Source organism: Gobius niger (assembly GCF_951799975.1).
Source record: "Gobius niger genome assembly, chromosome: 9".
NCBI classification, from domain to species: Eukaryota; Metazoa; Chordata; class Actinopteri; order Gobiiformes; family Gobiidae; genus Gobius; species Gobius niger.
The window spans coordinates 31737525-31763797 of record NC_136860.1 but is presented as its reverse complement, the minus strand read 5'-3'; the positions used below and the strand labels follow the sequence as shown (position 1 = coordinate 31763797).

Here is a 26273-nt window from a genome sequence, read left to right as displayed (position 1 = left end):
AAAAGCCTGTCTGTAAAACAACATGTACAGTATACAGAACCATATATTTCTACAGTATCTTCTGGGCTGTCCAGTTTTTTGTCATCCACCTCAATTGGCAAATTCTTGGATGTTAGTTGAAACTAGTTTTAGTTAAAAGTGCACATTTCTACGATCATCTCTTGTTTTCTAATCTTGCTCCGCAGTATGTTCTCATAGACACCGACTATAAGCATTATGCAATATGTAAAGCCATAAGTCTCTCTGTGTTCAGCTCAAGTTAAAGCCACACTGTGCAACATAGTAAGTAATTGAAATGCATAACTAGAACTTGTAACTTTACTGGGACAGGACATCATGTTACTTTGCTTTGAATACATTTAAATACACTAAGTCGGGGTGTCAAAACTGTTTTCATTGTGGGACGCATATTGAAGTGCATATGGTGTGAAAAGCCTCAGGCCGGTGGTCAGTGCAGTGAAACGTTCAGCTGGTTTTTACTGTGCAGCTCAGTCTCACACTAAAGCGATAGTTTTATTTTAATTCTTAGATTATTAGAATGTTCCACAGTGTGGCTTTAACGGTACTCGTGTGACCCTTAACCCTTTAAGGTGGCGCTTGTGTGAATGAAAGACTTTACATTTGTACTTTGTCCACTTTCCTCAAAAGCCAAAGTAATCCAATGGTGAGATTTAAATTCTGAAGTAGCTTTATGAAAAAACTGCTCTATTGATGATTAAACATCACCGAGTTGTAACTTGATGAAGTCATGTATATTTGTATATGCAAGTCCTTGGTTGGATGTGGACAGTTTTTAAAAGCACAATCAATATGACATTGTATTAATACGTACTGAAAACACTGGCAAAGACATAAGTAATGCTAAACATGATTTCTGAATGCTATGACCCAAAGCTTGCTTCACTCGTTCACGCTTGAGAGCTGGGACCGGGACTCAAAGAACAAGGACAATGAATCCTCTGGGAAGTGCTGCTTCACTGTTTACAACTGCTTTGAAATGTTTGTAAAGAAAAAATATTTTGTGCAATAAAAAAAAAATTAAACATTGTTGTTGTTTTTTTGACATTTCACTATAAACAGTGAGGAAATGGTTTGGGGTTGAGCTGGAAATAGCCCAATGGTCGCAAATATTGTGCAAATGTACCACTTTAATTATTCAAACTCAGTCTTAAAGTCGCTCAATGTTTATCCTGGATTTGCTTCACTTTCATCACTGTTTTTTATGTCATTTGAGTCGATATAAGTCCTCTTTTGAATCCGCTGAACCATCCTCCGTCCATAAAAGTCCTTATATTCAGGTGGAAGTTCGTCAAGTGTGTGCAGCGCTCGCTCTAAAGCCTGAAGAGCTCGAGTCGCGGCCACAGGATCCTTGTTTCCATAGGGGTCTTTCTTGTCATAGCTTTCTGCCGCTAGGTGGCGCCAAAACACATTCACACCCACTCCAAACTCCAAGGCCAGAGTGTTGTGGAACCAGAGGGCTGTGAAAGAACGAAAATATGTAAAAATCTGTATATGTTATTAATTACTCTGCAAACTAATTTTATAGTTTACCTGGTATAAAAAGCAGGTCCCCGGGCTGCAGCACACACTCAAATCTTTTTGCTTTGGCAAACTCCGGAAATTGCTCCAGATCGGGGGAGTCAATGTCCAAGACCTCAGATTTATCTCCTAGTAATTAGTAGAAATGGAGGCGTGTCTTTGATTTATAATTATGTGGCTTTCAAAGGGCTCGAAATGAACTGAACTAAGCAGATATAGCATTGTGATACAATATATAGCAAGTGAAAGAAAGCTTACTTAAAGGAATAGGCCACCGTTTTTACATACTGAGATATGTTCTTACCTTAGCTTTGACGAGTTCTTTAGGACCTGTCTGGTCTTCCCCCGTGCCGCACAGTAAAGTGAAGATTAGTGCGCAGTAAAGTGAAGATTACTGCACAGATTTCGAACTACTGGTATTATTACGCCTTACAATATAGTTCCCCCTTTTATCCGCTTAGAAAATCCACATTGTTTAATTTTGTGTAATTATACTTTGTAGTGTAACACTTCACGTAACCATATTTAAGTAGGGAAAACGTGGAAGAGCTTGGTAGCTTCTATCTTGACCAGTTTTGGAGCTATAGAGGAGAGAGGGAGAGGCGAAATGCTAACGCCGTCTGCGCTGTGTTTACGTGACTGAAGGCACGGGGGAAGACCAGACAGGTCCTATAGAACTCGTCAAAGCTAAGGTAAGAACATATCTCAGTATGTAAAAACGGTGGCCTATTCCTTTAAATGATTCATTAGTTTGGTGGTGTGTGGTGTGTTACCTGACATGTACAGGTGCAGTGCATCCTGAGGGCTGTAGAGCACAACTCTCTTTGTGCCGGTCACCTGAGCCAAAAGGTTATCCATCACCTGCATGAAAAGCAAACCAGGTGCTTTGAGTTACAGAGAGCAGAAAATCATTAACTTCATGCTATAATCATTTTTATTTCTAAATCTATTATCCAAACACTCACGTCATAGTGCGTCCAGAGTTGCAGACCACAGGAGCTGATCCGGAAAACACTGGAGAAAAACTGATCAGGATCAAAGAACTCTGGGATTTTAAAGTCTTCGGCCAAAACTGGGAACTGTTTCCTTATATCAGCCGGTTCCTGCAAAATATAGAAACACTGTCACAATTTTTTTTTCTTTTTATAATCAGCCGTAACAATGACAACTTTTGTGTATCTGCATATCCCATTCACGGACCTTTCGCACATCCTCTCCAAGGGAACGCAGATAGTAACTCTCATCCTAAAACAAGACACAAATCGTTGAACTATGCTAGTACAGATTATGAATCCATAATCTACTCGCTGGCATTTAGGGATTGGAGCAAGATGGTATTAGAATAACTTGAGAAAATTCACTTTATTTAAACTAATGAACATACCTCACATAAGAAGAAATCCGAATGCTTTTTCTCTGATGCCCTTTTTACAAACTCATTAAAAGGTAGCGTCCTGCAAATGTAAAAAAAAAAAATCAAGTTGAATATTTCTAGCTGAAATGGGCAAGTGCTTGATGTGTATGACTCACTTGTAAACAAAGTTCTTGTGAAGGAAGTTCATCTTTGGCACAGTGGAAACGTGGACCTTCACCTCCATATCTCCTCCCTTCTCCCTGAGGTAATGAGCCGTCCATTTCTCCAAACAAGGTCCCAAACACACACTTCTGAGCACTGCGGGTCTGCGCTGAAAAGAGAAGCACACCACTGTCAGCAAACCTATGCAAATCTTAAAAGAGGCCCATCACTTTTCTAAAGCTATGTTTTTTTATATATATATATACCGAGAGTTAAGAACAAAATAACAGTTTTTCCCTCTCTGCCATCAGACTCATGAACAAAAACAGGACCCAATAACTCAGTATCAGACTCATGAATGTAATAACCTGTCCCAGCCCTTTGCACTACTCTATTGCACTACATGGTATGTCCATTCTTAGATCTGCTAACACTTAATGCACCTGCACATCTGTAAATACAATCACGCTGCTATTGTGTGTCAAATTGTGATTGTCTTTATCACATTTTTTACATTTATTTTAATCTTCTTTATGCATGCCCTTGTAGCCTTATAGTTTAAAAGTTTTTTATAGTGTATTTTATCTAAATTATGTGTTCCTAGTTTTTGAACCAATTCTCAAATGATGGCAATAAAACTATTCTGATTCTGAACATTATTGTGGCAAATATTTGGCTGCCATTAACTGCACCAACAGCCTTTTGACCATCACCCTGACAGTCACATCTGACAAGGTGGAGGAAGTGTCTTGCACAAGGAAACACCAACAATAAGAATGAATGAATGCATGAACACAGAGGAATAAGTTGACATGAAGACTCATGCATGTGCCACCTGTTTATGTTTGCTTATACACTACGTCTTTAGCTTTAAATGCCACATACCTTTGGATAGACATCTCGCAGAAACACATCTCTATCCACTCCTATAAATACCGGTACATTAACTTTCTCCTGAAGCTCCATTATTCATAATTTTGTCCCAAAACTCCTCAAGTCTATCGAAGTAAATGCACTGCTTCTACATGGCTGCAGCTGGTGTCACAGAATAACCGTCCCCCATTGAAAATAGTCCTTGTTTCCACACGGACCCTAAATAAAGACGGACTCCAAAACACTTCGCCTCAAACATGGCGCTGCCCGTCATCAGAGGTTGTTGTCGTTTGTCAGCATCTCTCAGATTAAATCGTTTATTTACCACAGAAAGATTACACCTGATCCAGGGCCATAAGCTGCAGTGTCCTACCTCTGCTGCCCGAGTTTCAGTGACTTTAGTCCGGCCTTACAGCTCCGATAGACAGCCTCAACGACGAAAAGTGTTCGTAGTCGGTATTCCCAATCCGTTCATCTGGTTTCGGACTAAGATCTATTATTTCCTCATAAGAGCCTACTTCGATAAAGACTTCACGATTGAGGAGTTCACGGAGGGGGCTAAACAGGTTTGTAGAAATGCACTGCCTTAAAGTGTGACATCTCAAAATTCCATAAACGAAGGGAAAGTCTGCGAAAATATCAACTGTACTGAGCCAGTGAGCCAGCAACATGATTACCAGTCGTTTGCAAAGATAAAGGAACAGCTTTTACTCTGTCACATCAACTAAACCTTTTCATGTTGTGTCTTTTCAGGCTTTCACACATGTTTCCAGACTTTTATCACAGTGCCAGTTTCAAGCTCTTGAGGGGCTCGTCGCGTCAGATGTAAGTATCAATACATGAAAAGCAAATGGCGTTAAGTTGATCAATATCCAAAAGCAAATGCAGTTTATTTCTCAAGAGTTCAGGAATGTGACGACATATCGCTAAGCATTATGGGATTAGCAGCAATTGTAAACTAATGGAGATTTAAAAGTTAAAACACTGGAGTTATTGTTCACATTAAAACGCTTGGACACCACAGTGTGTTAAATGTATTTACCAGCAGTAACTCAGCAGCTAACGGAGCTGTTCCACGGCTATTTTCTCCACTTTTTATACTGTTTAGCTAATGTTAGTCAATGGAAATGTATGCTAACAGCTGCAAAGATGGCGGATCTCCATGGTGACTGTGGAATTTCCCGAACTCTATAATTCAGTCTTCACCCTGGTCTCAAATGTTGTCTTGTTGTCTGATAACAAAAGTCTTATTTTGAATTTTTTCAGCTTATAGGCAAGCTGGAGGAGAAATGTAACTTACTGCCATTAAACTACAGAAGAGCTCTTTTGGCAGAACCAGATGAGATCATGTTAACTACTGCTGGAGATGTGGGCATTTACTACGACGATAATGGTCAGTCTCAAGAGAACTAACACTTTGCTATAAATTGGGTGTCTAGGGTTTGTCATTCCCCTCTTGGAACCGCCAACTTAACGTGATGGAGGGGTTTGAGCACCCGAATGATCCTGGGAGCTCTGTTGTCAGGGGCTTCATGCCCCTGGTAGGGTCTCCCATGGCAAACAGGTCCTAGGTGACGGGTCAGACAAAGAGCGGTTCAGAAGCCCCTTATGAGAGACCAACGGGCCCGGTTTGAATCGTGAGGCCGTCCTTCTGTGGACCCACCACCTGCAAGAGGAGCCATAAGGGGCTGGTGCAATGTGATTTGGGCAGCTCCAGCAGCTGCCCCCACGACCCAGAAACAGACAAGGGGAAGAGGATGGATGGATGGATGGATGGATGGATGGATGGATGGATGGATGGATGGATGGATGGATGGATGGATGAGTTTTTCATTTACAAAACGAGCGAGTAGCACGTGCAAAAGTGGATCAGCAGCAGAGTCATTTATGCATTTTATACACCCTTTACACACCTTAATACTGTAATACATCCATCCATCCATCCATCCATCCATCCATCCACTTTCTTCCACTTGTCCGTTGCCGGGTCGTGGGTGCAGCTGTTGGAGTTGCCCAAATCACATTGCACCGGCCCCTATGGCTCCTCCTGCAGGTGATGGGTCCACGGAAGGACGGCCACACGATTCTAAATGGGCCTGTTGGTCTCTCATAAGGGGCTTCTGAACCGCTCTTTGTCTGACCCGTCACCTAGGACCTGTTTGCCCTGAGAGACCCTACCAGAGGCACGAAGCCCCCAACAGAGCTCATTCAGGTGCTCAAACCCCTCCACCACGTTAACAGTTCCAGGAGGGGTACTGTAATACAGGCAACATCAAGTGCAACATGCAACAAAATAGCATATTTTATTCTTCAGCTTACACTTGGTATTTAGCACCCGTCTTGGTAAATGACTCCCTAAGTTTTGTGAGCTGATTTAGGACAATTTGGTTATGCTGACTGAATCCATGAATCACATTTTGCCTAAGGGTATTGTCTCATCATATCATGTCTCCGCAATTAGGGGGAGACTGGAGTTAGTGTAATATAATTTGCATTTGTGCATATATATCGGTGCACAAGATTATTTTAGATGAAAACTAATAAAATAAAGCAACCCCCAGTGTAAAAAATATATCTGATTTTGTGGAAAATTGTTTTAAAAAATCCACAAAAACCTGATAACATCAAAATGCATGTCATTTTCAGATTCTGCGTTGCAAAAATGCTTTAAATTTTCGTTTTTTTAAATGTAGAGCCTCAAGTATTTTTGTAACCTAGTGTAATCATCTCTTTGTATCTTCTTTTTTCATATTCACACCAACTTGCTTCATGATCTAGCTGTATGAGGGGGGACGTGTGTTATATGTTATATGTGTTATATTTGCCATGTCATCCAGTGGATTCTACTTGTCAATTTACAGTTGCGTTCATAGGGATAAAAGTGTTTTGCTCACATTCTCCAATCTGAAAACAAGCCAAAGAGTGTTCAACACCTTTTTTCTGCTTAAATTTAATCCAGGCATTTTTGCTTTCATTCCTAGGTCGTAAATTTGTAAGTATCTTGATGCGTTTCTGGTACCTGACCAGTGCAAGACTTCCTGATGACTCTTTGGAGGGAGCTCGCGTTTATGAAGTCGCTCTCGGAGAAGGAGGAGGAGACACAGAGTCAAAGAGGCTACTGACTGCAAATTATGAGTGAGACAGTTTTTTATATAAACATAAAGCATTGCGTGTAGATATTTTGTTGTTAAACATTTATACATGTGCTATGTGTGTGTTTTTAACAGATTTCAACGCGAATTTACCAAAGGGGTTAATCCAGACTGGACCATCACGCGGATAGAGCACTCGAAACTTTTGGATTAAAATCATATCGAGTTTTATGTGTTTTGTCTTTGCAGTCTGTTAATTCGAGACAGTTGGATTTTCATGTTAAAAATAGATGACATTTCAAGACTTAACAGACTAAACACTTCCTCATAGCTGCATCGAGTGAAAATGTGTCAGCCATACATTAGAATTGAACTATTTTTGACATAAAGATCCTGCTGTCTTGAGTTATCGGATTGTAATTTTAATCCACCTGGATGTTAAAGATCCCTGTCTTTTATTTTGAAATTATGAATGAATGGTCTTTGAACTGTGAATGAAATCTTTGTATTGTCAAGTCTACTCAATGGAAGCTGGTTTAAAAATATATATTTTGTCTTGTATAGTTGGACATTACGGCTGAATAGAACTCAGAATTGTGTCTAAAGATTTCGGAGATTCCTGGTGCATTTAATGGAGATTTACAACGTAAAAGACTGGAGCTCTCGGTCACATAAAAGCATTTGGACACTGCAGTTGTGATCCGGCAGCTAACCAGGTTTTCTCTACTTTTTCAAACAGTTTTTTCCCCCATCACAGTACAGTCATCACATTGATATTAAACTAAATCTTGGAGGAGCTGATCATTCATTTCCAAGTGCCCCATTTTGTGTCCATTTCAGTATGACTGAATCATCTGATGCTGAATGTAAGACATGCAGTTAAGTGTTTTAATATTAAAGATACTGTTATTGACTTGACCATTATTTAACCGTAATATTAATGTGTTTGATTGCGTTTGTATATTCCAATCAGAAAATGTTTCTAACTCATTAGCTGTAGAAGAAAAACAAAAAAACTAAGCGTACGCCACATTAAATACAGGTCTGTGGCTGCCATTACTATTTTGTATATTAAGTACTGGGCATAGTTGAAAGGCACCAGTGTGGTCAATCATCTGAGGCACTTCTGGTACAGACGGAAGGAAAAGCTCCAAAAATTGTTTCCGAAAAAACAGTCTTTTATTGTTCTGGACAATGGATAACTTAAAAGAAGTGTCCCTCAGGTATTGGTGCCATAAATGACACAGCCAATCGTTAAAAGGTAACTAATAATTAATCGATAAAAGACACGGAACAGATAGGGCAGAGGGAGCTGCGCAAGAGGAAGGTGGAGGAGCTGATCAGTGCAGGACACCACGCTCTGAAACGGGGACAAACCCAGGAGGTGCTGCACCGTATCAGAGGAGCACTGACGGCAGCCGGCCAGGTTTCTTGCGGGTGCTACAGTTTCCCCGACCCCCGTGTCTGGCCGGGGAAACTGGATTCCCACACACATTGACAAGTAAAGCACGCTACTTGTTATTTATTTTTATTTATTTATTATTTTGGGAGAGGAGCGTGAACTGTCAATTGATGCCCATAAACAAATGCCTTTACGGTAAATATAAATAATTGTAAACAAGCCATCAGCATTTAAAGAAAAAAATAAATATGAAGTAACAGTGTAATGTCGTTTTAGTCAATTTTTTAAGCATACTAGTCGTGTTTTCGTCTCTTTTTTTGTCGCTTTTTTGTCACGTTTTTAATAAAATGTGCTCGGTCCAGATGGGAGTTAAGGGGTTAAATCCTTAAACACGTCGATGAGCAAAATACGTTCTCCATATGTTTCGGTGTCATTCGGTGTCTCCCGCTTCCTATTGGTCGCGTTTCCCCGTCCTCTCTCCTGATTGGTCCGTCCGTCTGTCAATCACCGCGCAGCGTAGACCGTGTGGTTCCTGTTGTGGCGGTGACAGGGCTGAGGGATGTGTGCCTCGATTTGTTGTAAAATGAACCTCTGAAAACACCTTCATGCAACAAATGTGAAGATTAAAACACCATTTGGACCATGAGGGCGATCAGCGTGGCCTTTTACGGACTCGCCCTGGGGCTGCTAGCGATCGGACTGCGAGAGTTATTGACCGGTTTTGAGGAAAACAGATGCAGCATGACCTATATGTTTGAATACCCAGAGTACAGGGTGAGTAGTAAGACTAAATGTTTATTAACACAATATCGAATAACAAGGGTTGGCTATTTAACCATGCTAAATGCTAATTGCTAAAAATAAATGCTACTTTCACTGTCAGTCACCATGGATATTTGCATTTCCTGGTGATGCTAGCTACACCTGTCAAGCAAGGTGTGCAAGCTAATTTATGTTATTTACTTTATTTTTCCTTCTGGCTTTTTGCACGGCTTTCTGTTTGTTGTATGGTCTAATTCACTTGATTCCTACTGGATAAACTAAAATTAGCAGTGTTATAAAAGCATAAACTGACAGCTTATCCTTTGACAATCCTATCAACATTAGATAAGCTTCTAATGGGGCCAGGTCAGGTGAGAGTTCAGGAGTAGTAGTATGCATTTTTAGTAGTAGTAGTAGTAGTAGTAGTAGTAGTAGTAGTAGTAGTAGTAGTAGTAGTAGTAGTAGTAGTAGTAGTAGTAGCCTTGAACAATGTGCTCATCTTCCCAGAAGGAGGACACAGCTGGGGGCGATCCACCTTTTGCTTTCATTGGACTACACTTGAATGGACTTTCTTAGAAAAGGAAGCGATAAAGGATAGGCTTATAGCTTATATATAGGAGTCTGTATAGCTTTTAGTTTTAATGGATGGTGCCTGTGGCTAGGATTATTGAGTTTACATAAGAAAGACCTAATAATGCTTGACATAGAAGCTGTTGCGTTAAGTGTTGCACGTCTTTTTACTAAATGCTATTTTAAAACGTGGCACAGCCTTCATAGCTGGGTGAGAAAACAAAGATATCGCAGTGGAGTTGAAGGCGAAGAAGACACATTTGGAAGACTGAGAATTAAGCACACTGTAACCAATGTGATGGCTGGCCTTGTCAAGACATTGCACGAGTGGTTTTCAAGAAATAGTTCTCGTAGTTTAGTTTTTTTTTTGTATTTGGTGCCACGCTGACGGTACACTTGATTATTGCTTAAGTAAAAGTGATGTTGTTAAGTCACTCCATTCTATTGCGTGTGTTGAAATAACCTTGTGTACTTCGTGTTCTTTCCCCAGCGAGTGTCTTTACCTCGGCGAGTGGCCAGGCTGTACCCCGCGTATGGCCTGTACCTGTACGGAGAGGGGGTTTATGCCCAGGAAACCCGTAACCTCAAACTCAGTGGTGCCCCGGTCCTGTTCCTGCCCGGAAACGCTGGCAGTTACAAACAAGGCAAGTTTTCTTAAAGACTTTGTATTCTGTGAATCAATATGGAAAGCCTCTGTGTGGATCACCTTTGAATTGTTTGTTACTATACAATTAGGTAAGGTCAGTTGACTCAAAATACCTTTAACCCCTTAACTCCCACCTGAACCGAGCAGTTTGGCTTTACCCCAGTCCAAAAGCTTCTGGAAAAAAAGTGTGAATAGCAACAAAACTGGAACAATGATGGAAATGTGACAAAAAAGTGAGGAAAACGTTGACAAAAAAGTGACCAAAAATTGATGAAAAAGTGGCAAAAATGTCACAAAAATGTCATAAGAAATTGACAAAAATGTGACAAAAAATGACAAAAATGTCACCAAAAAAATGACAAAAATGTGACAAAAAAATGACAAAAATGTGACAAAATGTGACAAAAAAATGACAAAAAAATGACTAAAAAAATGGACAAAAATGTGATTAAAAAAAAATGACAACAAAATGACAAAAATGAGTTGAATACCCCCCCAAAAAATCTGATGATGTGAGGAAAAAGATCCTCTCAGTTCAGGCGGGAGTTAAGAGGTTAATAGTCAATAAACAAGTGAAGAATTATGTGTAAATCCAGTATTTTTGAAATGTATGAAAAGCTTGTTTTTCTTAGCCCAGAATGCAGTACAACTCTGCAGCAGATGTCTAGGTTTTTTCATATTAGCGATGTCTTAAACGCATAACAATTTCCCTCATTAAAATTACAGTCTTTCCTACTTACAAAGCAAAAAGAAACAAATATATTACAGTGCGCTGGGGTTGTGTAAGGACATGGGGACAGCCTCAAGCTTTTTGTTGATTAGTCCCTCTGCCTGACCAGCATGCAAACTGGACTGCCCTTCAAGTGCGTCTTATGTGTGCGCCGACCGCCCTTGTAAAACAACTGTGTCACATACTTTTGCCATCCCAGAAATACTGCACTGTTGTTTACCATTATGTACATGTCATTTAATACTTTACAACCTCAATACCTGTACTTTTTCCCTCTATTTGCTTAATGTGTCTTTTTGCTTAATCCTAAAGCAAACTGTTTTCTTAAGCTTTGGTTAAACATGTTGTATTTTTTAGTATATCTGTTTCATGAGTGTTCAGACTATAGATCAAAAACACACACCACAAACATTATTATCTTAGACACAACACACTTGCAAAATAGTAATTATACCGTCATTAATATATGGCACATAAAAAGATTTATGTATAAAGTTTTTGCTTACAAATATGTTAGTGTTAGTCTGCATAATATCTACCAGCAATTACTTTAAAGGGGCTAGATGCAAGTTAGCCATTTTATACTCACTACTGCCACCTCAGGTCATACGTGTAACTGCACCTTCTATATTAAGCACGTGCATGACGGCACTTCGGACACAAATTAACAACTTTTTGAGTGACAGTGCAGGATTTTAGAGGCAGTTGTGGTGAATATGTTCATTCTACACCTTTAGAACATTGTTGAAATATGTAGGGGGAGGAAAATACTTAATTGTAACATTTTTAAACTCCGTATAGTCCCTTTAAAGACTAGGTCAAAATCCATGAATCCAATTCACATAATAGAAATTGTTGATAATCTCAGCTATTATTTGTTTGGGATTCAGTCTCCAAATCTGAAATACTTTGGCTGAAAGTCCTTTCAACTGGGCAACATCCTGCGTAGGTTTTTGAATCTTGTAACCACTTTCAGACACATTTACGAGAACATAATTTGATTTTAGCTAGTGTGTGTTGATTGGGAAGAGGTGTAACTTCACACCAGTATTTGTTTCATGTGAATAAGCCCAGTAATTACAGAGATATGAACCCTAATCCATGTATAGGCTTTTTAGGATATAGTAATGTCTCGTGAATGCAACCAAATGAGCTGGATAGTAACGTTAACAATGCTGTTTCTTCTCCTCCTCTCCACAGCTCGCTCCTTGGGCTCCGTCGCGTTGAGAAAGGCCGAGAACATGGAGGGAGGTCTCCACTTTAACGTCTTCACTGTGGACTTCAATGAGGAGCTGGTGGCTCTTTACGGCGGCAGTTTGCTGAGACAGACCCACTTCCTACACGAGAGCATTAAGGCCATACTGCGACTCTACAAGGTGACATTTCTCCTCCTCGTGTGTCCTGAGCACATGAGGGTCATGTTACAGCTAAAGAGTTGCCCGACGTATAAATATCACATTCTGTCGCCTTCTACTTTTATCCCGGTTGATCCCGAAAGAAAATTCTGAGCCAGCAGTTTTAGCCAGTGACATTGGAGAGCTTAGTTTGAAGATTAAATTGTCAGGGCAGGTGGGATCAGAAAGCAGGTTGCTAAACTATTTGAATCAAGTGCCTTAGAGAACCATAGTGTTGAGAAAAAGGTCCCTATTTTATTATTGATCTTACTTCATCACCTGTAAAGAATATATATTATTGGATACTTGGATATGCGCTGGCAAAGCAATTAAATGAGAGGCAGCAGGGTGTAATACAAAAGCAAAAGCTCAAAAAACATAATTAATCACAGAAGTAGATTAAAAGTGAAGCGTGCAGATAAAATACTCTTTGTTGTCGGCTAAACAGAATAGAATAGCTAAACAGAATCCATATCCACCTGTGTTTGAACTTTGTCACATCTGTGTCGCATAAAACTGAAACGCAGCCTCACCGTGTTTATTCCTGGCTCTGGGACACGTCATCATCAAGAGGTGCAGGTCGTCAGTAGCACGTATATGAGGTTATTTCAGTAATTATATGAGCTGTAGGCCTGTTAGTAGCTGATATGGCAGGTTGAAAATGAACATTGTTTTATCTAATGCTTTAATATTATTATATGCACGTTATTTGTATTTTATGACAAAACTTTCTTCCACTGAATGATTTAATAATTTACCTCTTACGTGAGTTTTTACCCAAATCAACAAGCTTCTTGAAAAAAGCGTCAAAATAGGAACAAAAATGAGGATGAAAATGCAACAAGAGAGCGACAAAAAGTGATGAAAAAGTGACCAAAATGTGTCACTTTTTGGTTGAGTTTTTGTCACATTTTTGTCACATCTTGTTGAATTTTTGTCAAATTTTTGTGGAATTTTAGTCACATTTTGGTTGAGTTTTTGTCACATTTTTGTTGAATTTTGGTGATTTTTGTTGCGTTTACATACTTTTTTTCTTCTAATTTTTTGTGGCTGTTTTGGTGCTTTTTCCCCCCCAAGAAGCTTTTTGATTAGGGTAAAGCCAAGCTGGAGAAAATGGGATCCGTTCAGGTGGGAGTTAAAAGGTTAGCTTGTCTAAGAACATGTCTGTTTTTAAAAACGGTGAACCATTCCTTTAAGGCGGGGGTTAAAAGCTTAAAAAACACATAACATGGCTTTCAAAGTGCAGCACACTGCATGTAGTAATGTCGTTTCTCTTCACGTTCTGTTTTCACAGCACCTGAAGTCTCCCCCGCAGAGTGTGGTGCTGGTGGGTCACTCCATGGGGGGAGTGCTGGCCCGGGCCCTTTTCACTTTGCCAAGATTCAACACAAACCTGGTCACACTCATCATCACTCAGGCCTCGCCCCACGTGGCTCCCGTGCTGGGGCTAGATCCATACCTGCTCGGTGAGTACGGGTCAGACCAGAAAGACGACTTATAGATACGTGTTGCCAGGGACACCAGCCACACATGACCACCAAAGATCTGTATCCACACATTCTTTAGTCCTTGTTTCAGTAAAGCTCTTGATGACATGCAGGGTTGGTATGTTTGTGACCTGGTGTGAAGGTGGAGAGAGGGCTGGGTATTAAATATAGTTGCACAAGCTTGTGAAGCAAATGTATTATACATGGAACATTCTGCACTCTCTTTCTGCTGCTGTGTTTATGCAGTGTCATTCTAAAAATTAAATTAAGTAAAGTAAAGAAACAGGTTTTATGTGTGAGGCATTAAGGGGGGGTATTATGCAAAATTGACTTTTTCAAGCTTTACATCAAGTTATTATGTCATTCCCTCATTAAAAACATGCCTGAAGTGTTGCCTTGGCACATTCACGCATTTTTGAGTAATCTGTAAGAACTCCTCCGAGCTTTCGTCACCAGCCGAGTAACCAACCACTGCTCCTCAGCAGAACCCCCTCCTCACTGATGCCACAGACAGCGTGTGGAGGGAGCGTGTCTGAAAGGGTCAGAGGTTCTTAAAGAGACAGAGGCCTATTTCAAGACATTCGCTACAGCCATTTTGAGAGAGCAATTTTATACAAGGCAGTTATTCTAATTTACTGCATTTACAGACCAACAGAAGGTTTCGTCATCATTGTAGTGTGATATAGACTTGTGCTATGTGATTGAAAAAAGCATAATACCCCCTCTTTAAAAAACATTAAAGTAAGGCTGGGTGATATGGCCTAAAATCTCTATTGTGATGTAAAAAAAGAATTATTACGATAACAATATATTTGACGATATAATTGACGGACAAAATTCCAGCCTTACTTCTTTTTGGAAGATTAATGCAAAGGTATTTCATTCATTCTTTATTTTAAGCGCCATACTAGTTTTCTCGCAAATATGATCTACTCAAGCAATATACGGCCCAACGGCAATACGGCAATTTAAAGGAATAGGCCACCGTTTTTACATACTAAAATATGTTCTTACCTCACTTTAGACGTGTTAATATATCCCCGTCTGGTCTTTGTCCGTGCGCTCTGCCAGGCAAACGGAGCACATACGCAGCCTCTCCCACATGTCACATAGCTCCGAAAAAGCTCACGATAGAAGCTACCAAGCTCTTCCACGTGTTCCCTATTTAAATAAAGTTACGTGAAGTGTTTTCATGCGAAGTATATTTACACAGAAATGTAGCATGTCGATTTTATAAGCAGATAAAAAGGGGGACTATATTGTGAGGCGTAATGATACGAGGAGCACAGCGTCCGCGTAGTAACTCCTAAAGACTTCCCCGGCTCACTTCCGTCAATAACCTTTAGGAGTTACTGCGCGGACGTTTTACTCCTCGTATCATTACGCCTCACAATATAGTCCCCCTTTTTATTTGCTTATAAAATCGACATGCTACATTTCTGTGTAAATATACTTCGCATGAAAACACTTCACGTAACTTTACGTTTTTATGTAAAAACGGTGGCCTATTCCTTTAAAGCCATTACATTTAATGGACAATTGCTTTAATATTTTTACAAAGAAATAATGGTTTAAAAGAATTTAAACATCTGAAATTGTACACAAGGTTTTTGCTGTTAAATCGCCCTGTTGTATCAAATTTGCTTTTGGATATCAAAGTTTCTCCTAAATCCCATGCTTGATGGAATGTTTGATCGCCTTTTTTGCATTTGTGGCACTAAAACTGTAGTTGTTGGACATTCAAAAAGCTTTAAAAAGCTTTTTGTGTTTTTTTTTTTTGTGTTTGTGTGACCTGGCATACATTCACGGTTACTGCTACACACCAATGTGATTTAATCTATGGCAATAATCACAGGAACATTGCTACTCTTCTGCTGCTGTGATCTCTCTAATATTCAGCCAACCTGTACCGTTTTTCCCTGCTTCCTCTGTCAGATTTCTACAGGACAGTGCGGCGGAAGTGGCTGAGTTCAGAGAAGCTGAGGAACGTCACGGTGCTGTCGGTCGGAGGAGGATACCGAGACTTCCAGGTCCGCTCCGGTCTCACCTCTCTGCCCTGCTCCACTGACGACCCCAAAAAGATTTCACTGGTGGTAAGATACGTCTGGACATTAATGCCCTGTTTACATCTTTCACGACTACGAAATCTTTAAAGTATCCTTCTTTAGGTGACTGCAGTCCCTCGAACCTGGGTTTCCACTGACCACTTGTCAATTGTCTGGTAAAAACACAACCTTATGTGCAATTATAAGAGATGTTTTTCTGTACATGGTTATACACATTGTTTACCTATTGATTTGTAGGTGCAAAGAGCTTGTACTTGCCACTGTCCGAGCTTTCTTTGACCTCCTGGATCCTGCCACAAGACAGGTGAGGATGATTTAAAAAGAAAATAGAAGTCATGTTGAATAGGCCCATGTTAACTATCTAATGTAGTAATCCTGTGTTTTTATATTAGTTCACAGAGGACCCAGAGAGGAAAATGGCTGTTTTAAACCATCACTTCGTCAGACATCCAGTGAGTGTTGTGGGAGAAACGCAGAAGACCACTGCCACCTTCTTAGGTAAAGGAAATTCACACTGATGACGTTTTCCCCACCACCCTGAAAGAGATAATCGTTGACTTTTGACCATGTTACAAAGTTGTTCTCTCATCAAAAACATTCCTTGAGCTGATGTGTGAGCCACTCACACATCTTTGAGTAATCTCTGAATCTTCTCCAGTGGCAGCTCCCATAAAGCTCCTCCTGAGGTTCTTCATATTCAATTCAATTCAATTCAATTCAATTCAATTCAATTCAATTCAAATCAATTCAAATCAATTCAATTCAATTCAATTCAATTCATCTTTTTTATTTAAGCATCTGAGCTCCACAAAGTTCTTCATAGGAACAGAGTTCAGCACAGTAATCAAGCAAAAGAAAGATACATGCGTAGGTGAATAGCCAAATAGATAAATAAATAACGTGGATATGATGCTCAAAAGGAGTAGGCAGAAGCTTCAGCTTGTTAGAGCCTACCCCCTTTCATATATTCAATAAGTTTCCTCACCTCTTGATCTTCTTGCTAAGTTTAATCCTTTCATTGTGAAATAAACACAATCCCCATAGCTTCACCACAGCAATGCGCACTGTCATTTGTTTCCTTTTTCTTTTCTCTTTATTGAAACAGCTGTGCAGCAAAGGGGTGCAACACGAGGGGGAGGAAGGGCTTATAGGGAGACTGCCTGTAAATCAGGAAATGTTTCTGCTGGGTTTTTTGTTTTTTTTAATTATTTTTTTTATACTCTTATTAGAAAAGGATGACAACATTACAAAAATATACCATCATTCTTATTTGTATCATAGTCCATACATACATACATCCATCCATTTTCTTCTAATTTCCGTTGCTGGGTCGTGGGGGCAGCTGTTGGAGCTGCCCAAATCACATTGCACCAGCCCCTTATGGCTCCTTCTGCAGGTGGTGGGTCCACAGAAGGACGATTCTAACCGGGCCTGTTGGTCTCTCATAAGGGGCTTCTGAACCGCTCTCTCTCCTCGTCACCGAGGACCAGTTTTCCATGGGAGACCCAACCAGGGGCACGAAGCCCCGACAACAGAGCTCCAGGATCATTCGGGCGCTCAAACCCCTCCACCACGTTAAGGTGGCGGTTCCAGGAGGAGGGGGTATATATTCCGGATAGGGGATGTAAAACGGATTCATTTGTTCTAAACCGAGTCAAACTGATCCATTTGTGTCCTTTAAGAATATGTTGATGTTAAATATTTCGCTGTTTTAAATCAATATTGCATTTTCCAACCAACAAAGTGGAAGATAGTGCTTATTACCAAATACCTGTAAAAAGCATAACAAGCACTCTTGTGTTTCCGCAGAAGCCCCTGACGCCTGGAGTGAGGTTAACACTCTGCGCTTGGCATACACCACTCCAAATGTAAGATTTAGGAAAACAAAAATGTGAACCGTGCATTTAAAAATACAACATTAATTGTGCCTCTGTTGACAGGAAGGGCAAGTGAAGTACTTCCTGTTTGCTCTGTCCAGTCGGAGGAAAGCGTACAGCCATTTCTACTGTAGGAACAGCGGGCTGGTGAGCGCCAACACTTGTCCTAATGCTTTTGTTTCTTTCTTATCTTTATTACTTTATTTTGTTTGATTGTTGGTGTGTTCACATGTTGTTGTGTCTTTGTTGTGCAGCAGGACTTGACCAGCTGGGTTTACGGCTGTATGCAGAAAAACGGTTCTTCATGGTAAGTAATATCATTTTAAGAATAATAAAGACAATATAAAACACAGATGTACATGTTGTTGTTGTTGCTACTCCACTTTAAAACACCTTTATGACAACAGCGTGGATTAAATCAAATAATGTTGTGTTTTCAGTGTGAACGCAGTGGATCTGTCAATGGGAACAGACTATCTTCCTCCTTATAAGGTAACACACACAGGCTAGTTTAAAATGACAATGATATTGCAGGGTTTCCACAGGGCATTAGAAAGCATTGAATTATGCCCAAATTAAGGCCTTAAAAGTCATTCAATTGGTTTTAAATGGTATGGTAATATAATTTTTCCTTAGACAGAACCCATAACAATGACATTGCTCACTATTTCTACTGCATACTTTTGTCGGAAACACAAAAACTATTGACTAAAGCTAATTCAGCAGCAGTTCTGATTGAAATTTTCCAGAAAAGTTGCCTGTCGAGTCCAATTTTGTGTTGAATGTCAAAATTTCCCCTTATACGAGCGATCGCTGTTATTGTTTACTTCCGCAATTTTCGCCGGATGTTTGGTAGGCAGCTGATGCATACAGGCCTCTAACTCGGTTTTATAAAATGATAGATTTGTTACAGCGCAAGAGAAGCAATGCCCTGTTTATGGACATTGTTTTTGCTGATTATGGGATTTTAATAAAATGTTTATCAAATATGAAAATGTAAAATGCCTACCACGGCCAACGGATGTGACGACATCGCGATCGCTCGTATTCCCCTGTTTGATTGAATGTTTACAAATCTCACACAGTGATTTGTGGCATTAAAAATATAGTTTTTAGGCATTATGAAGTATTACATTTGACTTGCTGGCACCTGTAGAAATGCTGTATCAATCAAGAATTCAAGTCAACATTGTGAGATGTAACTCTATTTTAACTCTGTACGTCTCAGGTGTTGGTTCTGGATCTGAATGACTTGTCTGCGTTCACTCATCTGGTTGTTGCAGCCTCCAAAGTCAATGGGAAACAGGTATTTAAAACCATCTTAGTCTTCAAAATTTGCAGTAGACTGTCACTTAATCAGTCTGCTTCAGGATTTATCCGTGTGTTTCTGTAATTTTGCATCAAAGCCACTACAAACCCAACAATGAACAGTTTTCTCACTTTGTCTGTTGCCTCTTCAGTTTACAGTGGAGTGTGAATGGCAGCGACAGCAATCTCAATCCCAGACTGTGACTTTACCAGTGCCTCATGTTCTTTCCCTCGGTGAGCTCTATACTATTATCAAACATAACATAGGTTATTCATATACATTTCCAAATTCCTCATATTTCACGACATTTTCTTCCAGGTTTGACAGTCAGTGATGTCACGATCAGCTCCTCTGGTCTCCTCCACACCGTTCAGCTGCAGCACTTTCACCAGGTCACTTTTTCATGTCACTACTTAGATTTTTCTTGAATGGCAGTGTCAGAGTTGCTGTGTGTCTCCAAATATTAGTTATGCTTCTCCCTGGCCATTGTCCCCAGTCGATCCCACCCCACTTAAAGCTCAGAAGTCGCCTGGGAACAGCTCCTTTCCCCACATGACTTCTCACATAAACCCTTCTCTCTATTTCTTAGGTGTACCAAGCTTTTAGAATCACAGTTGCCAGCCACTGCAAAATGCCCAAAGGTAATTTAGTCCCCAATGAACCACAGTGACAGTTTTATCTTTGCTTAACCAATGGCCTGCTGTGTATTTGTCGTACAGAGAGATTGTCTAATGTCTATAGACTCAAAGTACCTTGGTTTCGAGAAGACTCACTAACCACGATCAGGTTTGTCATTATCACTATCACGAATCATGATGGTAATGAATCACCACAGGAAATTCCTTGGTGGTTAAACAAATCCATCTTAAGTAGCATTTTCATTTTTCCGATCTGAACAGTGCACCATCAGTGACCGAGATCTCAGGGATGCTTCACACAAGTCGCCCAGATAATTCTTCCAATGCCGTTCTTCAGCTCCACACTGCCCCCAACTGCCAGTATAAAGTAAGAAATTACCAATTAAGGAAAGATTTTAGGAAGTTATTCATGTGCTGATGTTATTGCATTCATTCGCAGGTGTCTGTGAGAACGTCTTTACCCAAAGTGCTTGGACAGGTAGGTGTTCGTTTAAAGGGACTAGATGCAAGTTGGTCATTTTTATGCTCACTGCTGCCACCTCAGTTCTTAGGCGTAACTGCAGGTTCTATATTAAGCTTGTGCATGACGGCACTTCAGACCCGAATTAACAAGTGAACAGGTCTGGGCTCATTCTACACCTTAGGACATGGCTGGAACAGGTAGGGCAGGGTTAGGCAAGTTTTCTCAGTTGAGAGCCGGTTTTCTTCATCGTCAAAAGACCAAGGGCCGGACCCTTCAATTGAAGCCATTGACGTAAAGCATCACTTTCTACATATGCCAGTGTTGTACGTCATATACACTAGGAAAATGTCCATCTTAAATTAGATAAATTACTTAAAATCGCTTGAATAAAGTTTTTTTTTTAAATGTGAGTGAATTTAAGATGAGATAAAAACGCTAATGACAATCGAACAAATAGAAATCCCACTGGAAATCAGACAAATTAACTTTAACTGTAAAAAAACATTTCTTTTTCACTTGAAATGATACAAAATAATCTGAATTAAGAAAAAACTTGGAAAAAAACGTGCTTGTTCCATTGGCCAGAATAGGTTTAATCTGCTCTAAGGCCAGACCAAATCTACTGAAATTTTAGATTTAATCTCTTAATTCAAGTAGATTTAAGTCATTTCTTCCTTTAGATGATTATTATTTTAGGATTATGGCCTTAAAGTGTGCTCTGCTAAGACATTTTAAGGAATTGACAATATTTTTCACTTTTCTAGAGTACTTTAACAGGCATTCAATCTCTGATTTGAGGTCATAATATTTCTCAAAATCATCTCGAGGGCCAGAGTTTGATGATGGAGGGCCGGTTTTGGCCCCTGGGCCTGACGTTGCCTACCCCTGATGTAGGGGAAGGAAAATACATAATTTTATCATTTTTTAAACTCTGTCTAGTCCCTTTAATCTTGCTTGTGCTTTTCGCTGACTGATAATGGATTAGCAAAGTTGATCAAGTGAAGGAAAGGGGTTAAATAGACTTTGGGATTTGGGATCATGTCCTTAATTTAAACCCTTACCCCCTGCCTTAACCGACCACATTTCTCCCATGTTGTTCAGCTTTACCCAAATCTTAAAGCTTCTCGACTGGAGAGTTCACAGCCTATGGGCCTATCATTTGAAAGCTAAGACCACGTTGTTGCTGTGTCGTCACTTTTTGGCTGTATTTTTGTCCCGTTTAGAAGAAGCCAAACCGGAGAAAATGTGCTCGGTTCAGGTGGGAGTTAAGAGATTGAAGACCTGACATTGCATCAGAATCGGAATGGGTTTTATTGCCTGTAAGGGTGTTAGTGAATGCAAAATAAGATCAAATAAAATCAACAAGATATAATAGCAAAACTCTTACTATACAAAATATACACAATAGGCAGCAGATGTGAATAACATACATATTTAATTTGAATAAGCAGTCCTAATAGTTGGCAATAGCTCAATAACTGCAGTATTTACACGTTTACTTTGTAGGCGTTACCTTCTGGTTTCTCATTTCAGGTGCTGAGGTTCTGTGGACCCCTGGTGCCCGTGTACACGGCTGTAACGCTCCTCCTCGCCTGTGGGAGGCAGCTGAATTCAATCCTGAAGTCGGGAGAAACTACGAGTATGAGTGAAGCGGTGGCCAAAAGCTTCCAACCACATAGAGTCATCCTCCCGGTTTATGTCCTGCACGTGTTACTGAGGTAAATATACAGAGATTATCATGTTATCTTCTCTTTATTTTATGTATTACTTCAACTATTTCTGTCCTCACTCCTGTTACTATTACTGCTGGTCTATGATATGATCCAATATTGACTTGTGAGGTTTAAGTACTAAAGGTAATGTAGACTGGGCAAATTAATATTATGATAACAGCATAAATACTGTGGCTGTTACATAGAAAGTGGACACACATGATTAATTTCATGGTAATCGGACTTTTTTCATGAATTATAGTTATTATTTTCTTGGTAATAAAAAAGAAACAGAGAAATGTACCAGCTCGGGTTAACCCTGCTATTGCTCTCCTGTTACTATGTTATTACTGTTTTGCAAACATGCAACCCTAGTCTCTAAACATCTTTGATTTTGCAACATTGCACAAAATACATCGGATGAATGAATATCATTTGGTATCTATGAAGTAAAGTGAGCATGTTCTTTTCTTTTCTAGCTGTACCCAGTTTGAGGAGCTGTGGTCTTTGCTGCGCCTCCCTCAGTTGGACTCCCTCACTCCCACTGTCCCAGACTCGTCCTTCACCGAGGATCTGTCCACAGAGGAGTGGCCCTATCTCCTGTCTCCGCTGCTGTACTTGATGGGAGCCACCGTGGCGTTCTGGGGCAGCGCTCTGCTTCGTATCGCCATCCGTGTGCTGTCGCTCATATTAGCACTTCTACACAGGTAAAAACCCTTTACATGCAGCAAAACTTTTACAGTAAGATTGATCTGTGTATTCACAATAGGTGTTACTAATGATTTTTGCTCTTGTTTCTGTAGACCGTCAGTGTCCAGAGATTGTGGCACTTTCCCTTTATGGACGCAGCTCCTGATCGCTGTGTCTCTGACAGTTTTGGGCAGCACTATGTGTGCAGCGCTGTCCATTTTTGCTGCCTTCATGTGTCACCTCTACCGAGTAAGACGTGGTCAAAGTTAAAGTTTTCCCCTCTGATCTTATGCACTTCTTTCTATAACACGTGTGTTGTTTGGCTGCAAAGGTGCTGAGGCTGCAGATGACTGAGAGGTCGCTGAGTCACATGCTGAATCTGGTGAGATCATTTCACATTTCGCTGTAAAACAATTTCCAGGCTGAAAAGTCATGAGGAAATGCTGGCTTAGGTCTGACCCAAGTCACTCAGTCTCTTTGAAATAGCACTCAGTTCAGTATTCTTTGAAATTCTTGTATTTGGGGAGGAGGTGTTAAATTGGTCCATCCCAGAAGGAGTTAAGATACCACTGGCCTCACTTAATCAACCTCTATCCTATTTCTTCAGGCCCCACAGAAGTATAAAAAGGCTGAGAACGGCACAGTGGACTCTGAATGTCTGACCAGTGAGTGTAACGGGACGCCCCTGCTCTCCGAGACGGTGCTTCAGGACGTGAGGGGCGACCTCCAGCTCCACCTCTGTCTCTCCGTCCTGTTCACGGCTCCTGTGATCCTCAGCGCCCCCTCGCTACTGCACTGGCTCCGCAACATGAGGTACGAGCCACTGGGGTTTCTAAGTCTGTTCGTTTTTTCCTAATCATGGCGGCACTAAAATTGGCTTATTGCGGATGTTATCTTGAAGTAGGGATGAACAATTTAATCAGCATCACCACTTTCAATTTCAATAACTGTCCTCATGGGACCGTATAATCGTCACGTTTACGACCAATTCTTTGGCATTAAAAGCACCTTGTTTTAGTGCAATGGAAGATTTTTGTATGTGAAACAAATATTGAAGCGGAAAGCATTTGTTTACTATAGATGCTGCTTTAATTGGAGTAGTTAATTCCACTTAAATGGTACAAATCTGTGTCCACTATAGAGATGTCAAGGTTAAGGACTTTCACTGCTGTTATAAAAGCTCACAATAGGTTAAAACCCCTTACCTCCCACATGAACCGATCACATTTTCTCCAGTTTGGCTTTACCCCAGTCCAAAAGCTTCTGGAAAATAGCAATAAAACTGAGACAAGTGAGAAAAACATTGACAAAAAATGTAAGAAAAAATGATAAAAATGTGACAAAAAAATGACAAAAATGTGACAAAAAAATTACAAAAATGTGACAAAAAATTACAAAAATATGATTAAAAAATGAAAAAAAATAAATGATAAAAAATTGACAATAAAATGACAAAAAAATAACAAAAATGTGACAAAAAATTACAAAAATATGATTAAAAAATGAAAAAAAATTGATAAAAAATTGACTATAAAATGACAAAAAAAATAACAAAAATGCGACAAAAAAAGGACAAAAATATGATTTAAAAAAATGACAAAAATGTGAAAAAAAAATCACAAAAAAGTTACAAAAATGAGTTGAACACCCAACAAAAAAATGATGGGAAAAAAACTGATGACGAGGTAAAAGATCCTCTTGGTTCAGACGGGAGTTAAGAGGTTAATCTTAAGGATTTTAGGACCCATGGTAAATCGCCTCACAAGTTGTAGCGCATGTTATTTGTGTGCACTCACTGGTTAAGGTTAAAGAAAGTGTTAAATCTGGTCCAAAACACATGAAGTCGTTAGGGTTGGGACAATAAACAATAATATCGTTTATCGCGATAAAAAATAGGCAATTAATCGATTGCCACATTTTTTAATAATCGTAATTTTCGCGCTTGAAGATCATCGTTGTTTATAATTTACTACAATTTTGTTTTCTTTTGATGAGTTTTGAGTTGGTAAGATAATTGTGACTCAGCTTCAGTATCGTCCCATCCCTAGAAGTTAGCGGCAGGTTCAATAATCCAATGTGCAAATCTAATCAATTTTCATAACTGCATAATGCTGCCAAAGGAAGAGTCCCAAAAGAACCACGTGCAGCTGCGTTTATGTTACATGAAAACAGACATGAACTGTGCAAAATCAGCTGATATGTGCAATTGTTTAGGAACTCTTTTATAATCAAAGATCTTTTGGAAACATCCACCTAAATGTGCTTCCTTTAGATATAACTAATAATATTCTATTCTAGTGCTGACAAATTTTGAAGATTTAATTTTGATAATCATAAATAATTGTAAAATCCTCTGTCCTCTCTCCTCACAATAATCGTACCTCAAACATCTTGAATCGTCACATCCCTAGTCTACTAAAACATCTGTTTTCAACATTCTGACACAAGATACAGTAAACAAAACATATTTTTTGTCTAAACTTAAACTCTCCATTTGATTTCTGGATAAAATCAGATGATATTAATTCAAATCCATATATTATGCATAGCAGTTAATATAGTGCTTCTCTGCAGGTACAGCACACAGTTGGATCCTGACCCCTGCTGGCCTCACTTTGTGCCTCTAATTATTTCTTACCTGCTGCTAATCAACTGCAACACAGACAGACTGTCCAAAAGGTATGAGACAAACCCACACAACATAATGACTGTTTATGTTGTCATTGATCTTGCTTTCTTCTTGCTTTACGTGTTTCTAGTAAACTGTTGCGTGCGGCCTCGTGGCTCCCTCTGCCTCTGGCCGTTATGATGCTGAGTTTCTCCACTCTTCACCTCTACAGAATCACCTACTTCTTACTGGCAGCGCTCGTGCCCATGGCCTTATGTTGTCTCCTTTGACGGTACATCTTTACCATAACCAGCCTTTTTTAGGAAGTTTCTGCTGACTCATTTAGACTTTTTAAGGTCGTGAATAGGTTGCGTTCAAGGATGTGACGTCAAAATTTCAGATCGAGGGCAACAAGGGACAATTCCAATTTCACTCTATAGAGGAGAGCAGAAACTTTAAACCATGTTTTAACGTTCCCTCATCAAACATTCCTGGAGTAGTGTTTTACTTAAAAAAGAACTAAGCAACTTGATTTCCTTAAAGGGACTATACAGAGTTTAAAAATGTTAAAATTATGTATTTTCTTCCCCCTACATGTGCCAACAATGTCCTAAGTTGTCGAGCCCAGACATATTCGCCACAACTGCCTCTAAAATCCTGCACTGTCACTCAAAAAGGTGTTACTTCGGGTCCGCATTGCCGCCATGCACGAGCTTAATATAGAAGGTGCAGTTACACGTATGACCTGAGGTGGCAGTAGTGAGTATAAAATGGCTAACTTGCATCTAGTCTCTTTAAAAAATCTTTTCGTGGTCCCTCTGGGCTTAATACAATTGTTAATGTTCATCTCCCCCTGGTGTCACATGAAGAAGAAGCTAGCAGGCTAACGGGTAAAGCTA

General features: G+C 39.8%; 3 protein-coding genes across 4 annotated transcripts; 2 read left to right on the top strand and 1 right to left on the bottom strand.

Moving 5' to 3' along the window:
- Positions 1-1119: 1119 nt before the first annotated feature.
- On the bottom strand, positions 1120-4112 carry tyw5 (tRNA-yW synthesizing protein 5). Its single transcript, XM_079563471.1, has 8 exons — positions 3941-4112; positions 3070-3224; positions 2924-2993; positions 2740-2784; positions 2505-2642; positions 2313-2400; positions 1552-1668; positions 1120-1478 (listed from the first exon to the last, which is right to left on the bottom strand). The coding sequence occupies exons 1-8, from the start codon at positions 4019-4021 to the stop codon at positions 1186-1188; spliced, it is 987 nt and encodes a 328-aa protein (XP_079419597.1). The 5' UTR covers positions 4022-4112; the 3' UTR covers positions 1120-1185.
- Positions 4113-4173: 61 nt separating this feature from the next.
- maip1 (matrix AAA peptidase interacting protein 1) lies at positions 4174-7265 on the top strand. Its single transcript, XM_079563501.1, has 5 exons — positions 4174-4494; positions 4682-4753; positions 5195-5321; positions 6910-7063; positions 7156-7265. The coding sequence occupies exons 1-5, from the start codon at positions 4186-4188 to the stop codon at positions 7232-7234; spliced, it is 741 nt and encodes a 246-aa protein (XP_079419627.1). The 5' UTR covers positions 4174-4185; the 3' UTR covers positions 7235-7265.
- A 1679-nt stretch (positions 7266-8944) lies between these two features.
- Positions 8945-25854, top strand: pgap1 (post-GPI attachment to proteins inositol deacylase 1). 2 transcript variants are annotated; one of them, XM_079563400.1, is made up of 26 exons: positions 8945-9196; positions 10245-10398; positions 12331-12506; positions 13819-13990; positions 15947-16104; positions 16180-16232; positions 16315-16381; positions 16470-16575; positions 17887-17945; positions 18018-18101; positions 18209-18261; positions 18395-18446; positions 19183-19260; positions 19415-19496; positions 19582-19655; positions 19853-19904; positions 19983-20049; positions 20163-20268; positions 20341-20379; positions 21898-22082; positions 22556-22783; positions 22880-23015; positions 23098-23148; positions 23374-23579; positions 25341-25445; positions 25526-25854. In XM_079563400.1, the coding sequence occupies exons 1-26, from the start codon at positions 9065-9067 to the stop codon at positions 25662-25664; spliced, it is 2814 nt and encodes a 937-aa protein (XP_079419526.1). In that variant the 5' UTR covers positions 8945-9064; the 3' UTR covers positions 25665-25854. The 2 variants fall into 2 exon arrangements, with proteins under 2 accessions (XP_079419526.1, XP_079419525.1); XM_079563399.1 differs by lacking the exons at positions 8945-9196; positions 10245-10398 and having other exon boundaries at positions 12335-12506; positions 18212-18261.
- The last annotated feature ends 419 nt before the right edge of the window (positions 25855-26273 follow it).

Coding starts and splice junctions, on each gene's coding strand:
- tyw5 (XM_079563471.1), bottom strand. CDS start 4,021: ATGGAGCTTCAGGAGAAAGTTAATGTACCGGTATTTATAGGAGTGGAT. Junction 3,225..3,940: donor TGCGAGATGTCTATCCAAAG/GTATGTGGCATT, acceptor TTCTCTTTTCAG/CGCAGACCCGCAGTGCTCAG. Junction 2,401..2,504: donor AACTCTGGACGCACTATGAC/GTGAGTGTTTGG, acceptor CTTTTCATGCAG/GTGATGGATAACCTTTTGGC.
- maip1 (XM_079563501.1), top strand. CDS start 4,186: ATGGCGCTGCCCGTCATCAGAGGTTGTTGTCGTTTGTCAGCATCTCTC. Junction 4,495..4,681: donor TCACGGAGGGGGCTAAACAG/GTTTGTAGAAAT, acceptor GTGTCTTTTCAG/GCTTTCACACATGTTTCCAG. Junction 7,064..7,155: donor CTACTGACTGCAAATTATGA/GTGAGACAGTTT, acceptor TGTTTTTAACAG/ATTTCAACGCGAATTTACCA.
- pgap1 (XM_079563400.1), top strand. CDS start 9,065: ATGAGGGCGATCAGCGTGGCCTTTTACGGACTCGCCCTGGGGCTGCTA. Junction 12,507..13,818: donor CCATACTGCGACTCTACAAG/GTGACATTTCTC, acceptor CTGTTTTCACAG/CACCTGAAGTCTCCCCCGCA. Junction 16,233..16,314: donor GACCACTTGTCAATTGTCTG/GTAAAAACACAA, acceptor ATTGATTTGTAG/GTGCAAAGAGCTTGTACTTG.